The sequence below is a fragment of the Lygodium microphyllum genome, chromosome 12 (assembly GCF_053477565.2).
Source record: "Lygodium microphyllum isolate KBCC chromosome 12, Lygodium_microphyllum_v1.1.10, whole genome shotgun sequence".
Classification (NCBI taxonomy): Eukaryota; Viridiplantae; Streptophyta; class Polypodiopsida; order Schizaeales; family Lygodiaceae; genus Lygodium; species Lygodium microphyllum.
In genome coordinates this window covers 121,698,808-121,716,595 of record NC_141146.1, presented here as the reverse complement: position 1 = coordinate 121,716,595, position 17,788 = coordinate 121,698,808, and the positions used below count along the sequence as shown (strand labels likewise).

The 17,788-nt window shown below is 40.0% G+C and overlaps 1 protein-coding gene across 23 annotated transcripts in view; it reads right to left on the bottom strand.

The window, feature by feature from the left end:
- Positions 1 to 15,352, bottom strand: part of LOC148028211 (putative CoA ligase CCL8) — a 132,018-nt gene extending 116,666 nt beyond the window's left edge. For 14 of the 23 annotated variants that reach the window (XR_015692698.1, XR_015692699.1, XR_015692696.1 and 11 more), the window contains exons 1-8: positions 15,028 to 15,345; positions 14,085 to 14,306; positions 13,768 to 13,969; positions 13,598 to 13,686; positions 5,644 to 5,713; positions 5,488 to 5,561; positions 5,229 to 5,336; positions 4,693 to 4,791 (exon numbers count right to left, since the gene is read on the bottom strand). Coding sequence is in view for 10 of the 23 variants with exons in the window: in XM_087689976.1 (XP_087546102.1) it covers positions 4,693 to 4,791; positions 5,229 to 5,336; positions 5,488 to 5,561; positions 5,644 to 5,713; positions 13,598 to 13,686; positions 13,768 to 13,969; positions 14,085 to 14,306; positions 15,028 to 15,186 (1,023 nt within the window). In the remaining 13 variants the exon portion in view is untranslated. Of the gene's footprint in view, positions 1 to 4,692; positions 4,792 to 5,228; positions 5,337 to 5,487; positions 5,562 to 5,643; positions 5,714 to 13,597; positions 13,687 to 13,767; positions 13,970 to 14,084; positions 14,307 to 14,925 lie in introns of all 23 variants that reach the window. The other 9 variants (XR_015692701.1, XM_087689980.1, XM_087689985.1 and 6 more) reach the window with 8 other exon arrangements.
- Between the last annotated feature and the right edge of the window lie 2,436 nt (positions 15,353 to 17,788).

Here is a 17,788-nt window from a genome sequence, read left to right as displayed (position 1 = left end):
TGGAAGGGTATCCCCATGTGAAAAGCCTAAAAGTGTGCCACGTGTGCAATAGAGGAGGAGCCTTCCACATGGTGCATCTACACCATCTAGATATGAAAACATAGAGGTCCTAAGAGAAAAGGATGTTTGTAGAACCTTCCAATGTGTTGTGAGGTTGCAAGTGTTGTGATGTAGTGAAAGGTAATATGAATGTGAGTGTGAATGTTGGGTGAGATGCAGCGGAAGAGGAGGATGGGATGAGTGGGATTAAAAATTTAAATATATATGAAATGGAACTTGGAGGTGAATGAAAACTTACTTTAAGGAAATTGAAAATTAAATGATGATGTTTGCAATAATGATACACAACTTCTTTTTGACTTTGAGAAACAAAACACGAAGAAAAACTGGAAGAAGGGGAAATTTCCTGTTTTTTTCTTACATGTACCTCTTCTTGTGTTAAGATACAAAAGCCAATCCTCTTCAGGACTTAGAATTGAATGAACATTTTGAAGATTTCCTTCTTCTTGACCAATATCAACATCTTGCATAAAAGCACAAACAACAGGTGCTGAAACATAAGTAAAAGTATGCGTACCTCACACTGAAGTAGATAGAGGAGAAGAAAGCTCTGTTTTGGTTTCTACGCAATAAGATGGCTAGTCCCAAATGGAGGTTCCGTCCTTCGTACAAAATCAATAGTTCTATGCATCGAACCTAAAGGGGGATGATCAAAGTTACCTTCAAGTAGTTCTTGGGCTCAATGCGTAAGGATTGGGTCAAACTCAACCCATGAGATCTCATAGGGTCTATAGACTCCATGATAGTAAGATCTCTCTCCTCCAGTGTCGAAACCTTATTGGGCAAGCTATGAAACCCACTCTTGCTCAGTTCTTGGCCAACAATGCTTTAAAGACTGACTCGATGTGGAAGTATTCGAAGTTATCTCCCTCTAATAGTTCATGTTTCTCACGATGAGCTTTGTAAATTAAGGCTCTAGATTTCTTCAAAGAGTGCCTAGCTTTGATATCATGTAAAGAAATATTCAAACACAGAATACAAACACAATTGTATGACAAAGTACAAACTACTAAAAGAACTCAGTAGGGCTAGGGTAACTTAGAGATAATGAACACAAAAGATGAATGAATAAATACAATGCCCAATGGAGTAAGCACAGTATGCAAGGTGAATACTGAAGCTTGAACTTTGGAGACTCTAAAGGACCCAGGCAAAGGGTATGAGTTGGAGAGGGTGTTGTAGTCTGTATGGATCCCCAAACGCAGCAGACGGCCTCTAAATGTGATCAGCAACACTAGACACAGCTCCAGAGAGTTTGGATCAAGCTGAACACAACTAGAGCAGCTCTGAAGAGTGGATAGCAAACAGAGAATTGTCTGGAAGAAGCAAGCAACTGCTGCAAACAACAGATGCATGCAGGAGAGCTCTTTGATGATTGGTGGCAGATGCTGGGCTGAAAATGCAGACTGTAGAGGCCTGATCAATAGTACATGCAACAGTATCTAGGGTCCCAAGCTAATGGTGATGATTGGAAATAGTAGGCAACAGGCTGGAAACTGCCGCCTACGGCAAAATGATGATGTAGACTGGTAATCAACAGCAAACAAAGGGTTGGATGAAGGCGCATGGCTAATGGCTAATGGACAGCAGCTCAAACTGAGATATATGCAGGAAGGGGTGTGGACAGCAGAAAAAAAGTCTCCAACAACCTGCAAACAAGATGGGGCTAAGTAGTGGGCAACTTGTCTATTTATAGATGAGTGGATCCTCCCAAATTAGGATTTGGCATGTGGGACAAAAACACTCCCTCGGAAAGCAATCATTTAATGATAACTTTTGGTAATAAGCATGTTTTGGGCTGCAATAAAGAGACAATCGGTATAAAATGCATTTTTTAGCTCAATATTGTTCTTCTAGGAGCATTCTAGACCATCTTTTCGCACAAAAGGTCACTAATCATGACACAATTATTGCAACTTGCTCCAACTCTCTAGAAGGTGGATTATGCTTGTGGGAGACCTATTGTAATCAGAGTTGACACTAGCCCTATTTGGATTGGTTGGACTATTGGTCAAGATGATGAGGAAGGACATAGGTATGCGATTTGTTTTGGGGCAAAGATCTTAAATTAGAGTTAACATGGGTATCCACAAATTAAAAGAGAGCTTTGAATATTGTGACTGCCCTTAAATGTGATAATGAATATTTTATTAGTGCTTCAATTGTGGTGCAGACTAAATGTTTGCCTCTATTGAAGATGATCACTAGTTGTTCTACCCCCAATATTGTGATGCGTCATTGGTACAAATGCACATAAAGTACAACAAGATGAGGAATAGATGTCATCTCATCCTACGCCCAAATTCTTCCTAAGGAAGGCAAAACATTCTGTTGAGAGACTTTTAGTAATAAGCAAATATGCAGGATTCTCATCAGTCAAGATCTTGGCAAGCTCAACAAACTTGTTCTCTACCACCTCCCTGATGAAGTGATAGTGCACCTCGATGTGCTTTGTCTTCGCATGGAATTCTTGACCAATTGAATAGGACTCATAGAATCCAAAAGCAGTGTAGGGACCACATCAATAATACCAAGGTCTACCACTAGACGGCCTAACTAGAGAGCCTCCTTGCAAGCCTTAGTGGTTGCAATATACTCTGTCTCTATAGTAGATAGGACTGTGCATTTTTGCACCCTAGATATCCGAGAAATAACACTTGCAACAAAGGCGAAAACATAGCCACACATGTTCTGCATAATCAAAGTTAGTGTACCCCACAACTCCTATATCTTAGCCACTATAACATATGCACATATTTATAGTGCCCTTAAGGTACCTCATGATACCCTTCACAACATCCCAATGTCACCTGCCAGACGTAGCCATACAGCGTACCACAACTCCCACTACAAATGCTATGTCAAGATGAGTGGCTATTATGGCATACATCAAACTACCCATTACAGATGCATAAGGGACCTTGGCTGTCTCAACCTTCTCCTCATCAGACTGCAGACAATCAGCCTAACCTACCTTCACATGAGAAGATCAAGGACAGCCAATAGACTTAACATCTTGCATATGAAACCGCTCAAGGACCTTCTCAATGTACTCCTTCTACGAGACAAGGAGTCCCTTAGAGCAATCGCGCATGATGCACATCCCAAGAACATGCAAGGCCTTCCTAGGGAACATATGGCAAAGGCAATAGGGCAAAGCCGGATTGGTTTGGACCAAATAGAGGAATATGCACTGAAGATTCAAGGACAAAATAGAGACTGATTTGTTGCTTTAGTAATTAGGTATCAGCCAAAAATCCTAATCAGCTAAGCCCTCATATTTTGTGCTCTGATTCACCTTCCTTGGCATTGATTTGGTTATTGGATTAGATCAGTTCTGTTTATCATCTTTTCTCTCTCATTCTTGTGTAATCTATGGTGAATCGAAGTTTAGGACTGCATGCTGCAGTAAAGACCCGTCTGTGAGTAGACATCAGGTTGAGAAGAGATTGGATCAGTTTGCTACTGCGTTAAACCTCAGAGTTGGAAAATTGGATATTTGCACAGAGTTTTCAGGTCATGCAATCAAGGAAATGCATGTTGATGCCTGATAAAATGTAATCAGGACAGTTTTGTTGCAAGAAAAGTCCAAACTTTGAGAGGGACTATGGATAGAGTTGAGAGGACTAAAGCTGGGCTGATTTACAAGAGCTTGCTCTGTTGATTTGGGGACAAACTAGTGACTGGACTGCTGCTGTGTTTTTAGGGCTTCCAAGGAGATTCCTTGGGCATGCTATCTAGGTTGTCAGAAATGGTATCATTAACAAAGCCTAAGCCTAGAACTATAAAAAGCTGCATATCAGCTTCTTATACTTAAGACAGGCATCTCTATTGTGAGCATAAAGAAATTCTGTGAGGGGTGCCAAGCTTGATCACTGTTGTGAGTAATCTTTTTGCTGAATTTCAGATGCAAGTTAATTACACCCGCAAGTTTATGTGTCTACTGCCCTTCAGTTCCGACTGAATTCTAGTTTCAATATATTCCAAGTAGAGGTGCACTAATCAATGCAAGTTGACTGATCTGCTGGGATGAGCTTTTTTCTGTGTTTGGCCAAGAACTCCCCTCATCTCAACATGATGTAGATAAGACCCTCACATGGTGAGCTGGTTAGCAATAAGTTCAACAATTCAGGTAGTTAGTGTCCTTGGTGCAAGTTGCAGCCATGAGTCGTCTTGGTCCATCAGTCATATCAAATGGACTAAGAGTGTTGCTAGGTACATGGGTACAGTTGTATTCATATTCATGCACCAAAAGCTGTCTGCATCACATAGGTGCACTAGCTCAGGACTCAAGATTTTCCATATCTCACAAATTAGCCACAGATAGATGACTATTACTGGACCAAAGGCCAAAGACCAGCAAGGGGCCCAAATTGTAGAGGACCAGCACAATTAACATTAAGGACGAATGCATACAGCACTGATACAGCCCAGAGCAAATGGTCAACCATAAGGCCCTAGTATGGCCACACTTTGGTCTTTCAAAGCCCTTTTTTCAAGCCACTTTTACCATTCAAAGATTTCAATAACCTTCATCTAAGTCATAATTGAAAACAAAATTGGGAACCCTTAAAGAAACTAGCTTTCATACAGAACTGTACGGAAACCAAATAGTAATTTTTGGTAGTAAACCATGAGTCGCAACCGTTGAGCAGCCAGGGCAGCAACCCTTCTTGCTTCTTCATCCATATGTTTATAGCCTTGTAGTAAATATGCATACATGCTGGGGACCTGTTTGTCAAGAGATAAGTACAAGATAAATTTTCAATATGATTGATATGATAAATGGATCTCAACAATCCTGCATGTCAAATTCACTATCTAAGATAAGTCTTTGTAAAGACAGCTGACTCAGCCTTCACAAAATTTGCAACATATTCTAGTCACTTTGTGCTGCTTGATACATTGAAAATGCACTTTGAGATGCGATAACTTCCCTATGACAAGCAAAGACACTTTTCTAACCTATTAATCCAGATGGCTCTGATCTGAGTATTACCTTATGTATGTATCACCTGCTTATATATAAAAGCTGTGTGGCTCTTAATGAGCAACAGCTTTGATACAAAACCATAAACTCTAACCTAGTGCATTCACCATTCCTATAATATTTACAGGAATTTAAGGTACTACCAAAGTTGAACCAGAGGTTTTAACTGTCCACTTACTCCAGTAAATACAGTGATAGCATTGGCAGACTTCACACCTTCCATAGGGTAAGACTCAGACCATCTTTTCCACACTTTCTTCACACTGAACTTTGGCATGAAGTCAACCTTCAGAACAGGCAAAATAAAGTTATGACAGTCCACATATTTGTAGCACATGTAACATTTGAATCTCTACAGACACACATAGCTGTTATGCGTGTACACTCAAGCTGCTACCAAATGGTTGCTAAACTTTTACAAAAATGAAGGGAAGTACCATGGCCCGACTGTATAGGGGTGCCAGGAGGGCATTCACAAGACCATGTACATCTGCAGGAACGTGAAGGTTGCCTCTGTGACTAAGAAGTCCAATTGAACAAGAGATTTGGCAGTCCAGACAATTTCCAAGAACTGATGCCCTCAGTTAGGATACGATGCAATGGTAGACAATTGAGAAAACAATCATCACTCGTGTACTCCCATGCCTGGCCAATCAATTTGACCTGCACAAGACAGGAAAGGTAAAACAAAAGCTCTGATGATGATTACCACTAATTGCAATATGAATGCAAATCAATTCTAGTGGCTAAACTATCTGAGCATTCATTTCTAATCTCTGAAAAAAATAACGGAAGGAAGTGATATGTTAGTTGAATTTTATTAAACAAACAAATCATCCAGAAAGGAGACTGTTCTTTGGCAAACTGTACTGTCCAAAAACACAGAGATTGGCCAGAATACTCTAGACATGGAGTGTGGAGACCCAGGAGAGCTGACGGATCCATAGCATAGGGTCCCCAGGAGGCTGGGCAGGTGCCTACAGAGTACTACACAGCCCTGTTGGAATCCACAACCAGAACCCCCGAACATGATAGAGACAGAGAGATGGTCTGGGCCCTCAGGAATGCCCAAGGGCAGTGGAAAACTAAAAACTGAAACACACTTACTAAAAAAAGTAAATCAGGAAACACACTTCACTCACAGATGGGGAGCTAGACTGCTCCTACTTGGCACAACGACACCGATTGGCCCCAAAACTTGGCACTCCTTTCAGTACTTTTTGAATTTGATGGACAAATGGCCTTTCATGAAGTATAAATGCACCCAGCTGCTGCTGATCTTGGTTCCAAGCTAGAAATTTGTGGGTGCTTTCCACCTAATTTGATCCAGTGCACTGACAGATGATCCGATTAGTGGGTCAGCCCGCAAACCAGAGCTACACAGCCATAAACAAGCAGCAAATTGGACCCCATAACCAACAGGATCCAAGGCATTTCTTGTGATAAAACCAGCATAGAGTCACTTTCTTCACAACAAACTTGTCAAGAAAGCTTTCACAATAAGAGATTGATGAGAGAATAGAAAGAGACCAGCATTTGACTGATCTAAACAGTTAGAGAGCGTTGGGAGACAAAGTATCCACAAATCCAGATACTTTTTATCATGATTTCTTGCTGTCAATCAACTCCTGGAAGCATTCTTTGCATGTCACACTGCTGTGCAGCCCTGCTTAGACTGCAGCACAGCATTGTCCATAGCTGAATCCTGTCCAAAACTGTCATAAAACCTGCGAATCGTTTGCTGTCCCAGCCGCAGCTCCCAAAATGTGTGTATGCGCATGTGAGAGGAAAGAAATGGAAAAAATAGCATTGCCGAATTGCACTGCACTAAAGAAATTTCCATGAGCTGCTCAAAACTGCCATGAGCTGTCCTAAATCACAAAATGGGACCACTTATATATGTCAAACTGTCATAAAACCTGCAAATCGTTTGCTGTCCAAGTCGCAGCTCCCAAAATGTGTGCACGTGCACATGTGTGAGGGGCAAAAAATGGCAAAAATGATGTTGCCAAATTGCACTGCACTAAAGAAATATCGATGAGCTGCTCAAAACTGCCTTGAGCTGCCCTAAATCACAATGGGGCCACTTATATACCTCACAAGGCAGCTACTTCAAATAAAAAGCTGCCACTAGGTGACATTTGTAATGAGACTTGAATGCTAAGGTCTAAAATCTCAAGTTTCACCTCGGCCTAGTTTCACTCCTGCAAGATCCTTGCCCTTGTCCTATGCCCTTATCCTTCACTACCAACGAAACGTCCTTAGGGCTGGGGATGCCAAAATTTAGATTTAGTTTGTCAATTTAATTTTATTATTAAATTTAATTCAAAATATTAAAGTTAATTTTCATTCTTGGGACATACACCCTCTTGTAGCATGGCAATCATCCCAATTGCATCGAATTTAAGTAGGATTCCAAAAAGGTGTAGAACAAGTCAAATGTATGTGACAAAATAACCCAGGTAACAAGTACGCCTGCTGCTCTACCATCACAGCATGCTGCATACCAAAAGCCAATGACTCAAGCAACATGTATGTTTGCTGCTTTGCCATAAGCGTGGCTCAGCATATATTTCAAACTGTTGTCATCCATAAACATATCCTATGAAGAAATGCTCTAAACGCAAAAAACACAAAACCAATCATATGACAAAGCACAAACTAATAAACACAAAACACGGTTAGGGTTAGGGTAACTCACAGACAATGAACACAATGAATAACGAAGTGATTGACTACTGCATATACAATACTCATCCAGCAAACACACTATGCAATGAATACTAAACCTTGAACTCTCATATCTCTAGGATCAAGGCAGAGGTTATGAACTGGAGAGTGTGTCATACTCCGAAACGGATCCCAAAATGCAGCAAGATAGCCTCTCTGTGTCAAATACTAGTAAGTGCAGCTGGGAAAGGCTAGATCTAATGCAAACAGCAATAGGAGAGAGAATATGCAGCAAACACAAATTGTGGAGGAAAGAGAATATCTTTTATAGCTGGAGATGGCAAACGCATATAGTCTGGATGTAGGCAACAGTGTAGATGACCCTGTGGAGAAGAGAGAAGATCAAACGTAAGCAATCAGGACAAGGTGCCAGCACATGGATAATAGGTACAACTCCAAAGACCCCTGATGACTATAAATGCAACCTAGATGATAATGCTAGTAGCTGGAAATGGACGCCTGCTACCAAATGCAAGTCTGGCACTGATGGAGTAGCAGGCAATAACTAGATGTGGATAATGGAGGCCAAAATCAAGCACCAAATGGTAGCAAACAGCAATGGAAGACTATAACCACGATATCCTCCACGAACAGGGTGTGGGCATCAAAGATACGGCTCCTTGAACTGGTAAAAACAAGATTAAGAGAGAGTGGTGAGCTACATGCCTATTTATAGAAAGTTTGTGGCACCCAAATTAGGGTTTTACATGTGGGACATAGTAACTCTCTAGGATCGCATTTCTCTTCAAATTGTTCATTAATTGTGTTTTGGGGCTATTTAAGTCAAGCTAATGCAATTTTAGCTCAACACCCCCTCTTAGGCCCAAAACTGAGCCATAAGAAATTAGCATGTTTGTGTATTTTTCTTTTATCCCAAGGCGTCCCATCTCAAAACAACCAAGGCATCGAGCAAATGGTGCACATCGACTGCCCAATTGACCTACCAAGCCTACAGATGCGATGGTTATCTTACCAAGGGTGATAACCCAGAGAGACCAGGGCATCGGCCCAAGGGTACTCATCAACTATCCAAGGGCCTACCAAGTCCTACAAAGACGAATGGAATTAACAATGGATTTTTTTTAAAGGGCTTGATTTTAGTATATCACAAGATTTAGTATTAAATGGAAGTTTCAAATCAGTGTTTATTCCATCAAATCACTATGCCCCAAAGTACAAAAAAGAAGGGTGGATAGCCCCACTACCTTTAGAAAACAAGCAAAACAATACCACACTTTACTAGGATAAGTGTCTAGGGATTCCTAAGGGGGTGTGTATGTATATGCCAATCATATGGAAAATATGGGAAGAGACAAGCACAACAATATGGGAGCAAGCAAGACAAGCAAGGCCAACATGCAAGCATAGAGCAAAACTGCCTTTGGAGATTGCCATATCCAATGCCACGAGTATAGTGGATTCCGAGTCGATCACTCCAAGGGTGACCAAAAAGGGATAAATGCGTAGACAAGCATGTTTACATGAGCAGAATGCCAATGCATGAGATAATGCAAAGGAAGATACAAGATTTCATGCTTATGTAAAATGTGATGTAATAGTTCCACTTGGACAAAACCCTCACATGGGAATTATTCACTTGCTCGAGCGCCCTTTGGCAATCATATCATCCTAACAGTGCGGATTAAGTTATAAATGTCCATAATGTACAATACAAAGTAAATAAATATTTGAGAGTGAAAAGCTGTAAGCATCATCACTATCACTATCAAGAGAACTCCTCATCAATTTGAAGTAGTGCAAGGTGCACCCAAGCCGATCTATAATAGAAGGTATTGTAGAATCAACCTATTGAATGCCTTGGTCAAAATATCTTAAAATTGTCACTGGACGGCACAAACTCTAGGCGAATAGTGTCTTGTTCAACCTATTCTCTGGTGAAATAGAAACGAACCACCATGTGTCGTGTCCGAGGGGTAATGATAGGATTGCCCACAAGGGCAATGACACTCTAATTGTCACAAAAGACAACTGTAGGCAACTCCCAAGGAAACTAAAGTGTGGCCAACAAGTTTCTTAGATAGATCGCTTCCGTAATACCATCGAAAAGAGCCTGATACTCTGCCTTGGCTGTGGAATCCACCGCCGTTCCCTGCTTACAGCTATCAACTAGCCCAAGAGATGGATGTCATGTCCAAGGTGTAGAGGTAGCTGCCATGGAAACACCAAATGTTAGGATCTTCCATCCAGTCTAAATCAATATACCCCTACAAGCATAAACCATGACCATAAATAAGTCCATAATTTTAGATACACCTTAAAATATCTCAATAATGAAAACAAGCAACCCAATGAGGCATTCTAGGTACATTAAAATACCAACTAAGCAAGCTAACTGAGTATGCAAGATCTGACCTAGTATGAATCAATCAAAGTAATTTCCCTACAATAGAACAATAGATGTAAAGGCTAACCCAAGGTACCCTTATGTACATGGATAGTGGAATCAAGAGGAGTGGCCACCACTGGCCACGTCTAATCAATACAACTCAGAAATTACAGCAATATGTCTTCATATAGCGAGATGGACTCAAGCAGTAATAATGATGCTTCTTAGTATGAACATTCACAAGGAAATGAAGAAAATGTAATGCCTAACCTTAGACAAGGCTCAAACCATGGACAACAAGCTGAAAATATTGTTGTTGGGCAAGATGCAAGGCCTTCAAGGCATAATGAGACTGATGATCAGCAAAGTGAAGGAATTTGATTATAAATTCAAGAGCAATTGAGGACAGCACCTGAAATGTTTATGCAATTAGCAAATGATCCTCAGTTCATGCTTTTTTTTTGTATCCCTTAAAGAAGGGTAGCAAAGGTAAGAAGAGGAAATTGTCTTTAAGAGCTCCTGGACAGCAAGATGCGCCAAAGAAAGAGCCAATACAGCAGCATGATATTCTAAATATGGGTGGTAAGCATAAGCAAATGATGCCAATGGAGCAATTGATGCATATACGACGCCAACTCAAAAGTGCCAATCCAATGGTTTTTGGATAGCAGGGCATGCATGCAATTATGGGGCAATCAGGTTACTTTCGTGGTAGCACTAGTTTCCATGCTATGGTGGGTTAGGGACTGCATACAAAGATATATAGCACAACTCCTTATGGTATGCAGCAACCGATGCATGGTGTGCAAGGCCCAATGTATCCAAGTATGGCTGGTAATATGCATAACCCCATGTAGAGTAATATTGGCATGACGCTCGAGTAAAAGGTGGCAAGTTTGGCAATGCATATATGCAGCCCATTGTATTTGGGACTCACGGTATTAATGTTGGTCATGCAAATGCTCCGTGTAGTACTAGTCATGAGGAAAAATACAACTAGTAATGCTTGCATGAGAAAAAATGTAGCTAGTAATACATGCAATGTATGGGAAAATGTATCTTGGTATGGCTAGTAGTATTCAATTTCCCATACACAATCACGTTGCAATGGTCCAAAGTATGCAAAAAAAAAAGAATGTTTCCTAATGCATCTGGTGCTCCTAGCATATCAAATATATATGAGGGGCTGGTCAACTAGATGCAATGTTGCATACTAGTTAAGTTGAAATTGCAACAATGTGAAAGTATAAAGCATCGCAATGCTTAAGGGGAAGAAAGGCCTACAACCTAGTGGAGGTTTCAAGGCAAGTAAAGTTAGAGGTAATGTTTTCATATGCTTCTTGGTGAAGCTTCAGCCTTGTTTCATCAATAAATATAAAATGGATGGAAGAAAATGACTTAGTAGAACATCCTCAATTGTTGCAGCTTTACCTAGTTGTCCTTCAATTAGAGTCAACTTCAATTTGAACTCAGTTGGGTTCAGCGAAGCAAGGGTCCAGAGTATTGCCTGGCGTTCAAGGGGGAGGTAGCACTTCCACTCCGATAGTTATGGACAGCTCTAATATGCAGTGGATCTTGGATGTATTCAACGTGCATCCAAGATAATATGCTAACAATGTGTCTGCCATGGGGTCACTACTAAGTATACTAGTCACTTTGAGATATATGCAAATGATTATGAGTTTCACTCGAGCACTAAAACTATACTTTTATATCACTTTATGATCAATTTAGCATGAGTCTTTATAAAGAAACAGCCATATACTACAGAGAATAACCATCTAAGGGCCTCAACAACAAGCAAAGAACAATAGGGAGTCACCTTCCAGGGGCTAGCAACGACATTATTGATCAAATGATAGCATTTTGGAGGTGCCTAGCAGTAGGTAACTCCATTAAATGCAAACTGGAGCAGACAGCAAGAAGAATTTAGTGTTTTCTTGCGATGAAAATCAAATTATTCTCTCATCTTGGCTTTCTCTCACCTTCTCCAACCCTTTCCCAGGAGATCTTAGCATTTCTCAACCATTTTGAGCAGATCTCAATCAAATTTGGTGCACAATAAAGAGATCTCTACTGTAAACCCTAAATTTCTATAGACATCAAGGTTTAGCAACCACCTTGGGACCCGTGCCAATAGGTGAAGGCATCGTACACTGAATTTAACACCTGAAATTCATGTAATTATCAAGGATTTCAAATGCCAATCCATTCATTATAAATTGGAGTAACATTTGGCCAATTTGTGGTTCTAATTATGCAAGTCCCAGGTAAAAAGTCAACGGGCAAATGGCCCGAAATGCTTGTTGATTTGTGGAATCTCAACTTATACTCGTTCCATTAGCAATCAAAGTTAAATAAATACTAAAAGGAAAACTAGTTTTGGGGCCAACAGGGTGTCCAATGTCCAAGATTTTTACGGTAAATTGTACATTTCAATTTATGTTTATTTGTTAATTGCTATAATTAAGTGCTTAATCAAGGAATTACCACCCTCTCCAAGAAGGAAGGTTGATTTTAGTTTGTGTATGAGTATTTGTGGATTGGGCACTATAGGATATTTTAGGTATTTCTTATAGTCATTATTCTTATGATTTATGGCATTTATGGTTGGCAAACTGCATCATGATGCTCACCAACCTGATTATTTGTTGACATTATTTTACACCTATATATTTTGGCTCCCTCCTTCTCAATTTGTATCATCCACTTGCAAATTCCCAATGCAGGTCCTATTGGAGAGAGGAAGCTTATGCTAGTGCTTACACAGCTAGTAACTCGTTGTACACGATTGTCTTGCGCTGGGTATATAGATTCCATTTCTCAAGCATATCTCTAAGTTCTCCCTTTGCAGAGTTCTTTTGTTTTCTCTTTTCTCTTGTGCTGTGTAATCTTTTACAGCAGTCTTCTACGCTTCCATCGCTGCACCCACTTCTAACACCTTCCTAGGCCTTCAGCTACGTGCAAGATCTGAGACAGAGCCTTATTACTCATCCTATTTCTGTTGTCATCTTCTACTTGTGAGCTCCATCAAAGTCCGATAGAGACATTGGAGCTTTGACATTGTGTCAGTTCATGCATTTGTTGTGCATTACTATTCCCTGCATTTCCAACCATTTTCCTTAGCATCCACGCACATGTACGAAACATGTTGACCCATTTTGGGCTGGTTGGTTGTAGGTCAACCCCTCAGCCAATTAAACCACCCCTCCACCTGTATAGGTGCTGTCCTTGTATATCCTATACATCACCTTGGCCATCGCCCTCTTCTTCCTAGTCAGGCAAGAGGAGCCATTTCAATAGCAAACCATATTATATTGAACACATACACTTTGTCTCCCTAACTTGTATAATTTGTCTGACATTGAGATACTTGCATAGATTCTTTCTACCAATAAGTATTGATAAACCACTGGATCAAATGAGTCTATATGATGCCACAGTGGGACAAAGCTCACTTTTTTCTATACCTGAGCATTTATCCCAGCATGTGTATGAACTGCTCCTTTTGGTTTGCCTGTGGTCCCACTGGTATAGATGATCAACCCAGGTGTTTGACCTGTAAAATAGAACATAAGAAATTTTAAGTACTGCCCAATTGTCATTGAATATCGAATGCTTCTAGAAAGATGTCATTGACCTTCAATAGTGCACAGACTATCTATTTGAGCCAAAACCTTCTCCAATAACAATGAACTTGGGCTAGTTGCCTTTAACTCGTATTCTTTTCCTGATTCAGAAAAGGGGATGTGTGGCAACTGATAAAACTGAGAAGAACACTTTTGAGAAATATCAGCTAGTCGAGCTTGATAATCAGGAGTAGCCATCACCACTGCCACGTCCTGAAAAGAGAAAATACATACTACTTTATGAGCTTCCCATACGAGTGCGAATTCGCAAAATTAACTAACTCAATGTTTAGTGTGAAAACAGTTAGATTTGTTATGCTAAACACACCGCATCTGTAAGCACATGTAGAAGCTCTGCTTCAGGATGGCTTAGAGCCAGTGGGACTGCAATCCCATGGCACAACCAAGTTGCCCAGATACCTGCTACAAACTCTGCACATGGCTTTGCCATGATTGCCACTCTTGGCCTGTCAATTATGAAGGAGGAATCTTTTGCTGTTTCATCCGTAGCTATTTGTAACCCAATGCTTGTGTTGCTACTTTTTGAAGCCTGTGCATTTTGCAACCAGGTAATCGGTCACTCACAATCCAAATAAAGGCCCTAAAAAACTGCTGGTTCAAGCACGTATTGCAGCATGCAATTGAACTACCAAAGACTGGTTGATTAAAGCACATTTGCATTGCTGCAACGCTATGTAACAAACTAAACAAAGTAGCAATATCTAGACGGATGTGCTTATGAAGACAATTATAATATAGAACGGCTGCGCGATGCACTGCAACATGTATCTCTACACTTGCATTCATCTGCACATGTGCATTGCAACACAAGCATCACAAAACCGCATATGTGTTGGCACTTATCTTTCATAGTGCTAAACTACCTCGGACATAATTCTAGGCACAGGACGTCCATACTTTTACCACCTCCATTCATTGCACTCCTGGACATGCACATGATGACCTGGTCTCATATGCACTATTCACCAATTTCTGATTGTATACCGCGAAGTGAATGATGACCTGGTCTCATATGCATTATTCCCCGATTTTTTATTTTACATCGGAAGAGTGCATGATGAACCTGTTCTCATATACATTATTCACAGATTTCTGATTGTATACCACAAATATGCAGACATTGCATACTTGCACATGCACAAGATGACCTGATCTCCTCTGCATTGTTAACCGATTTCTGGTTATCTCGCACAAAATCCAATTCAATGCTTGGTCTGCATACGTGCACTTGTCTATTAGAGGAGGCGAACCTTGACTTCGTGGGATGACAGTATAGACTTGAGGTGGGATGTGATAGCAAATGCAGACTGCAGCAGCTGGCCATACGTGTGGCAACCTTCCTCAGCACAGATAGCGCGAGTTATTTGTGCTTTCAGGCCGAGACTGACTGCGGCCTTGATGACGTCCATAACAGGGCCGACCCTGCCAAAGGGAGCCTGCTACAGAATCTTGTTGAGAACTAAACATATGTAGGTTGGAATTGTCAGTGCAGAAGGAAAGAAAACAATGCTAGGTATATACATGGACAATGCCAAGTGGACTTGCATGCCCAATAAATAAATGCATCAAGAGCGCTCACACAAAACGGTACTCTAAGTGTATTGTATAAAACTAGGGCTCCGAGCCTCCGCACAAGCGTGGGTCAGTAAGGCACCTCTTAAACGTTGGAATTTAAAACACCCCCCACAATATCATTCCCATCAGTTACACCCTAGACCCTAAACTTATTTCTTGAACTACTATCTATACTATCTCACACAATATCATTCCCATTAGTTATACCCTAGACCCTATACTTACTTCTCGTACTACTATCTATATCTATACTATCTCTATCGTTTGCAATATAATAATATAAAAAATACACGTATGCAAAAAGGGAAAAAAGCCAATAAAACCTTCGAGTAGATTGCACATCCAAATTATCGTTTAGTCTTCAAATAGTTTTCTTTTGCCAACATTGCTATCAATGTCCACATGCATGGGCGATGAAATTTCAATTAAAGCATCATACGTGGACTTTGCTTATCTACAAAACATGTTATGTGCTGCAACAACACAACACAACATTAGCCAGAGTAGGGCTTCAAAAGCATAACAGTGCATCATCAAAGCTTCATCCTACAAAATGAGGCAAGTCTTCCTTCATATCATTGTGCACGGGTATGTTGCATGTAGAGTGGCCTCCAATTGCAATGGAATCTTAAATCTTGAGTGTGATATGCAACCATTTGGAAATTACAATGAAATCTTAAATCTTAGGTGAGTGTGATATGTGACCATTTGGCAATAGCAATGCAACAATCTGTGATGATGTAGTTATCAAAGCCAAACAAACTTACGCATATAGTGTTGCTAGAATATATTTGTAAAGAAATGTCTTACTAACTCTTTGACTCACTTATCTTTTGTTTTTTTTAAGTATATAATATCTTTGCTGCTATCAAAGGTTCAAAGGACCATTTACTGTATTGACCCATTAAAATTGGAGCCCTTGCAAATAGTTCAATCCCATTTTAAGTTTTTTGAATAATTTTTCTCAAATCATACTTGATGGTATGTGAATTGTATTCATAACCCATGTCCATTTATTTTGAGAGAGAGAGAGAGAGAGAGAGAGAGAGAGAGAGAGAGAGAGAGAGAAAGAGAGTAGAGGAGATGGGAGTTTGAAGAAGCCTAGATAAGAGTTGTGCAAGTGCAGGAATGGGCCATGCAATAGTTCATTTTTGACATCAATCAAGCAGATACTCCACAGTGGTTGTAACAATCAAGGTGGCATTGGAGAGTGGGTCATAGACAACAAAGTTGGGGTTCCAATAAATGGACACATTGTGGCATGGTATGGAAGAGGTACTTCAATCCTCCCTGTCGTAACCTCGCTACCATCCACACCCTTCTAGCCACCCCCACAGTCGCCCCTCACCCTTGAGGAAATGACCAACCCTAGCCTTCACAAAATTGAATTATATATTATTATAAAACGGCTATTCACTTTGTTCTACTCATATTATATATTTTTATAATGGCTTGTCACTTTGTCGTACACACAATAAAATCATGAAAGGAAAAAAAAATCATATTATCAAAAATTTCCAGCACATTTATTTGGTAGTAATGTATTTATTGCATACAAAAGGTTGTGAAATATTTGTCTTTATTTTGTAGAAAAGGCCTTTGTAATGACCTCTACTAATATAGTGGTGCAAATCTAGGTAATGGCTTTCTACCAAATGTGCAAAATATTGTTTGTTACCTCTTTATATGCAAATATATATATTTTTTAATTCAAACCTAGAAGATATCAAGAGAAAGTAATTAGAGATAATGCAATGCAAATCCTTTAATCATGTGAATTCAAAGTAAATTAAACAATGCGAACAATAATCTGTCTTTTTATCATCAATATAAAAGGTAAGAAAAGTAGGAAGTTGGATGTCTTTATTGGATAAGTCTACCCTTAATTGTTGTAATGTGCATAGTGACTCTAGCTTCACAATGATTAAAAGTTCACCTTGAATCCAAACATCAACGTCTTTCATTGAGTCCCCAAAAAATTCCCTCGTGTCTTGGTCTAGTGGCAACAACTTTCCACAAACATGATGCCATCTTCTGTATGAAAATATCATGATGAAGTATTGAGTGGCAATTACATCCTTGCAGAAAAAAGAATCTAGTTGCACATTGCACATGATGTCATCTTCCACCTTTTGTATCCTAGCTTGCATCTACAAATTCTAGGATACTATTTGTATTAGGGCACCTCACTATTAACATGGTTCTTAGGGTCCAAACTTGAGTGGTGGAGAAAAAGTCCACAAAAATGGCTATGGGAATCAAAATAGATAAAAATTTTGCTTTTCCTACTTGAAATGTCGAGCTTTATGTGTTTCTACACCTTGTTAAAAATTTATACTTGCAACTCCTACTTAGTCTTGAGCCTAATAGTACCCATTCTCCTCTCTTGATATATAAAAGGGGGATGCTAGAAAAGATTCCCCATTTTCGCTAGAG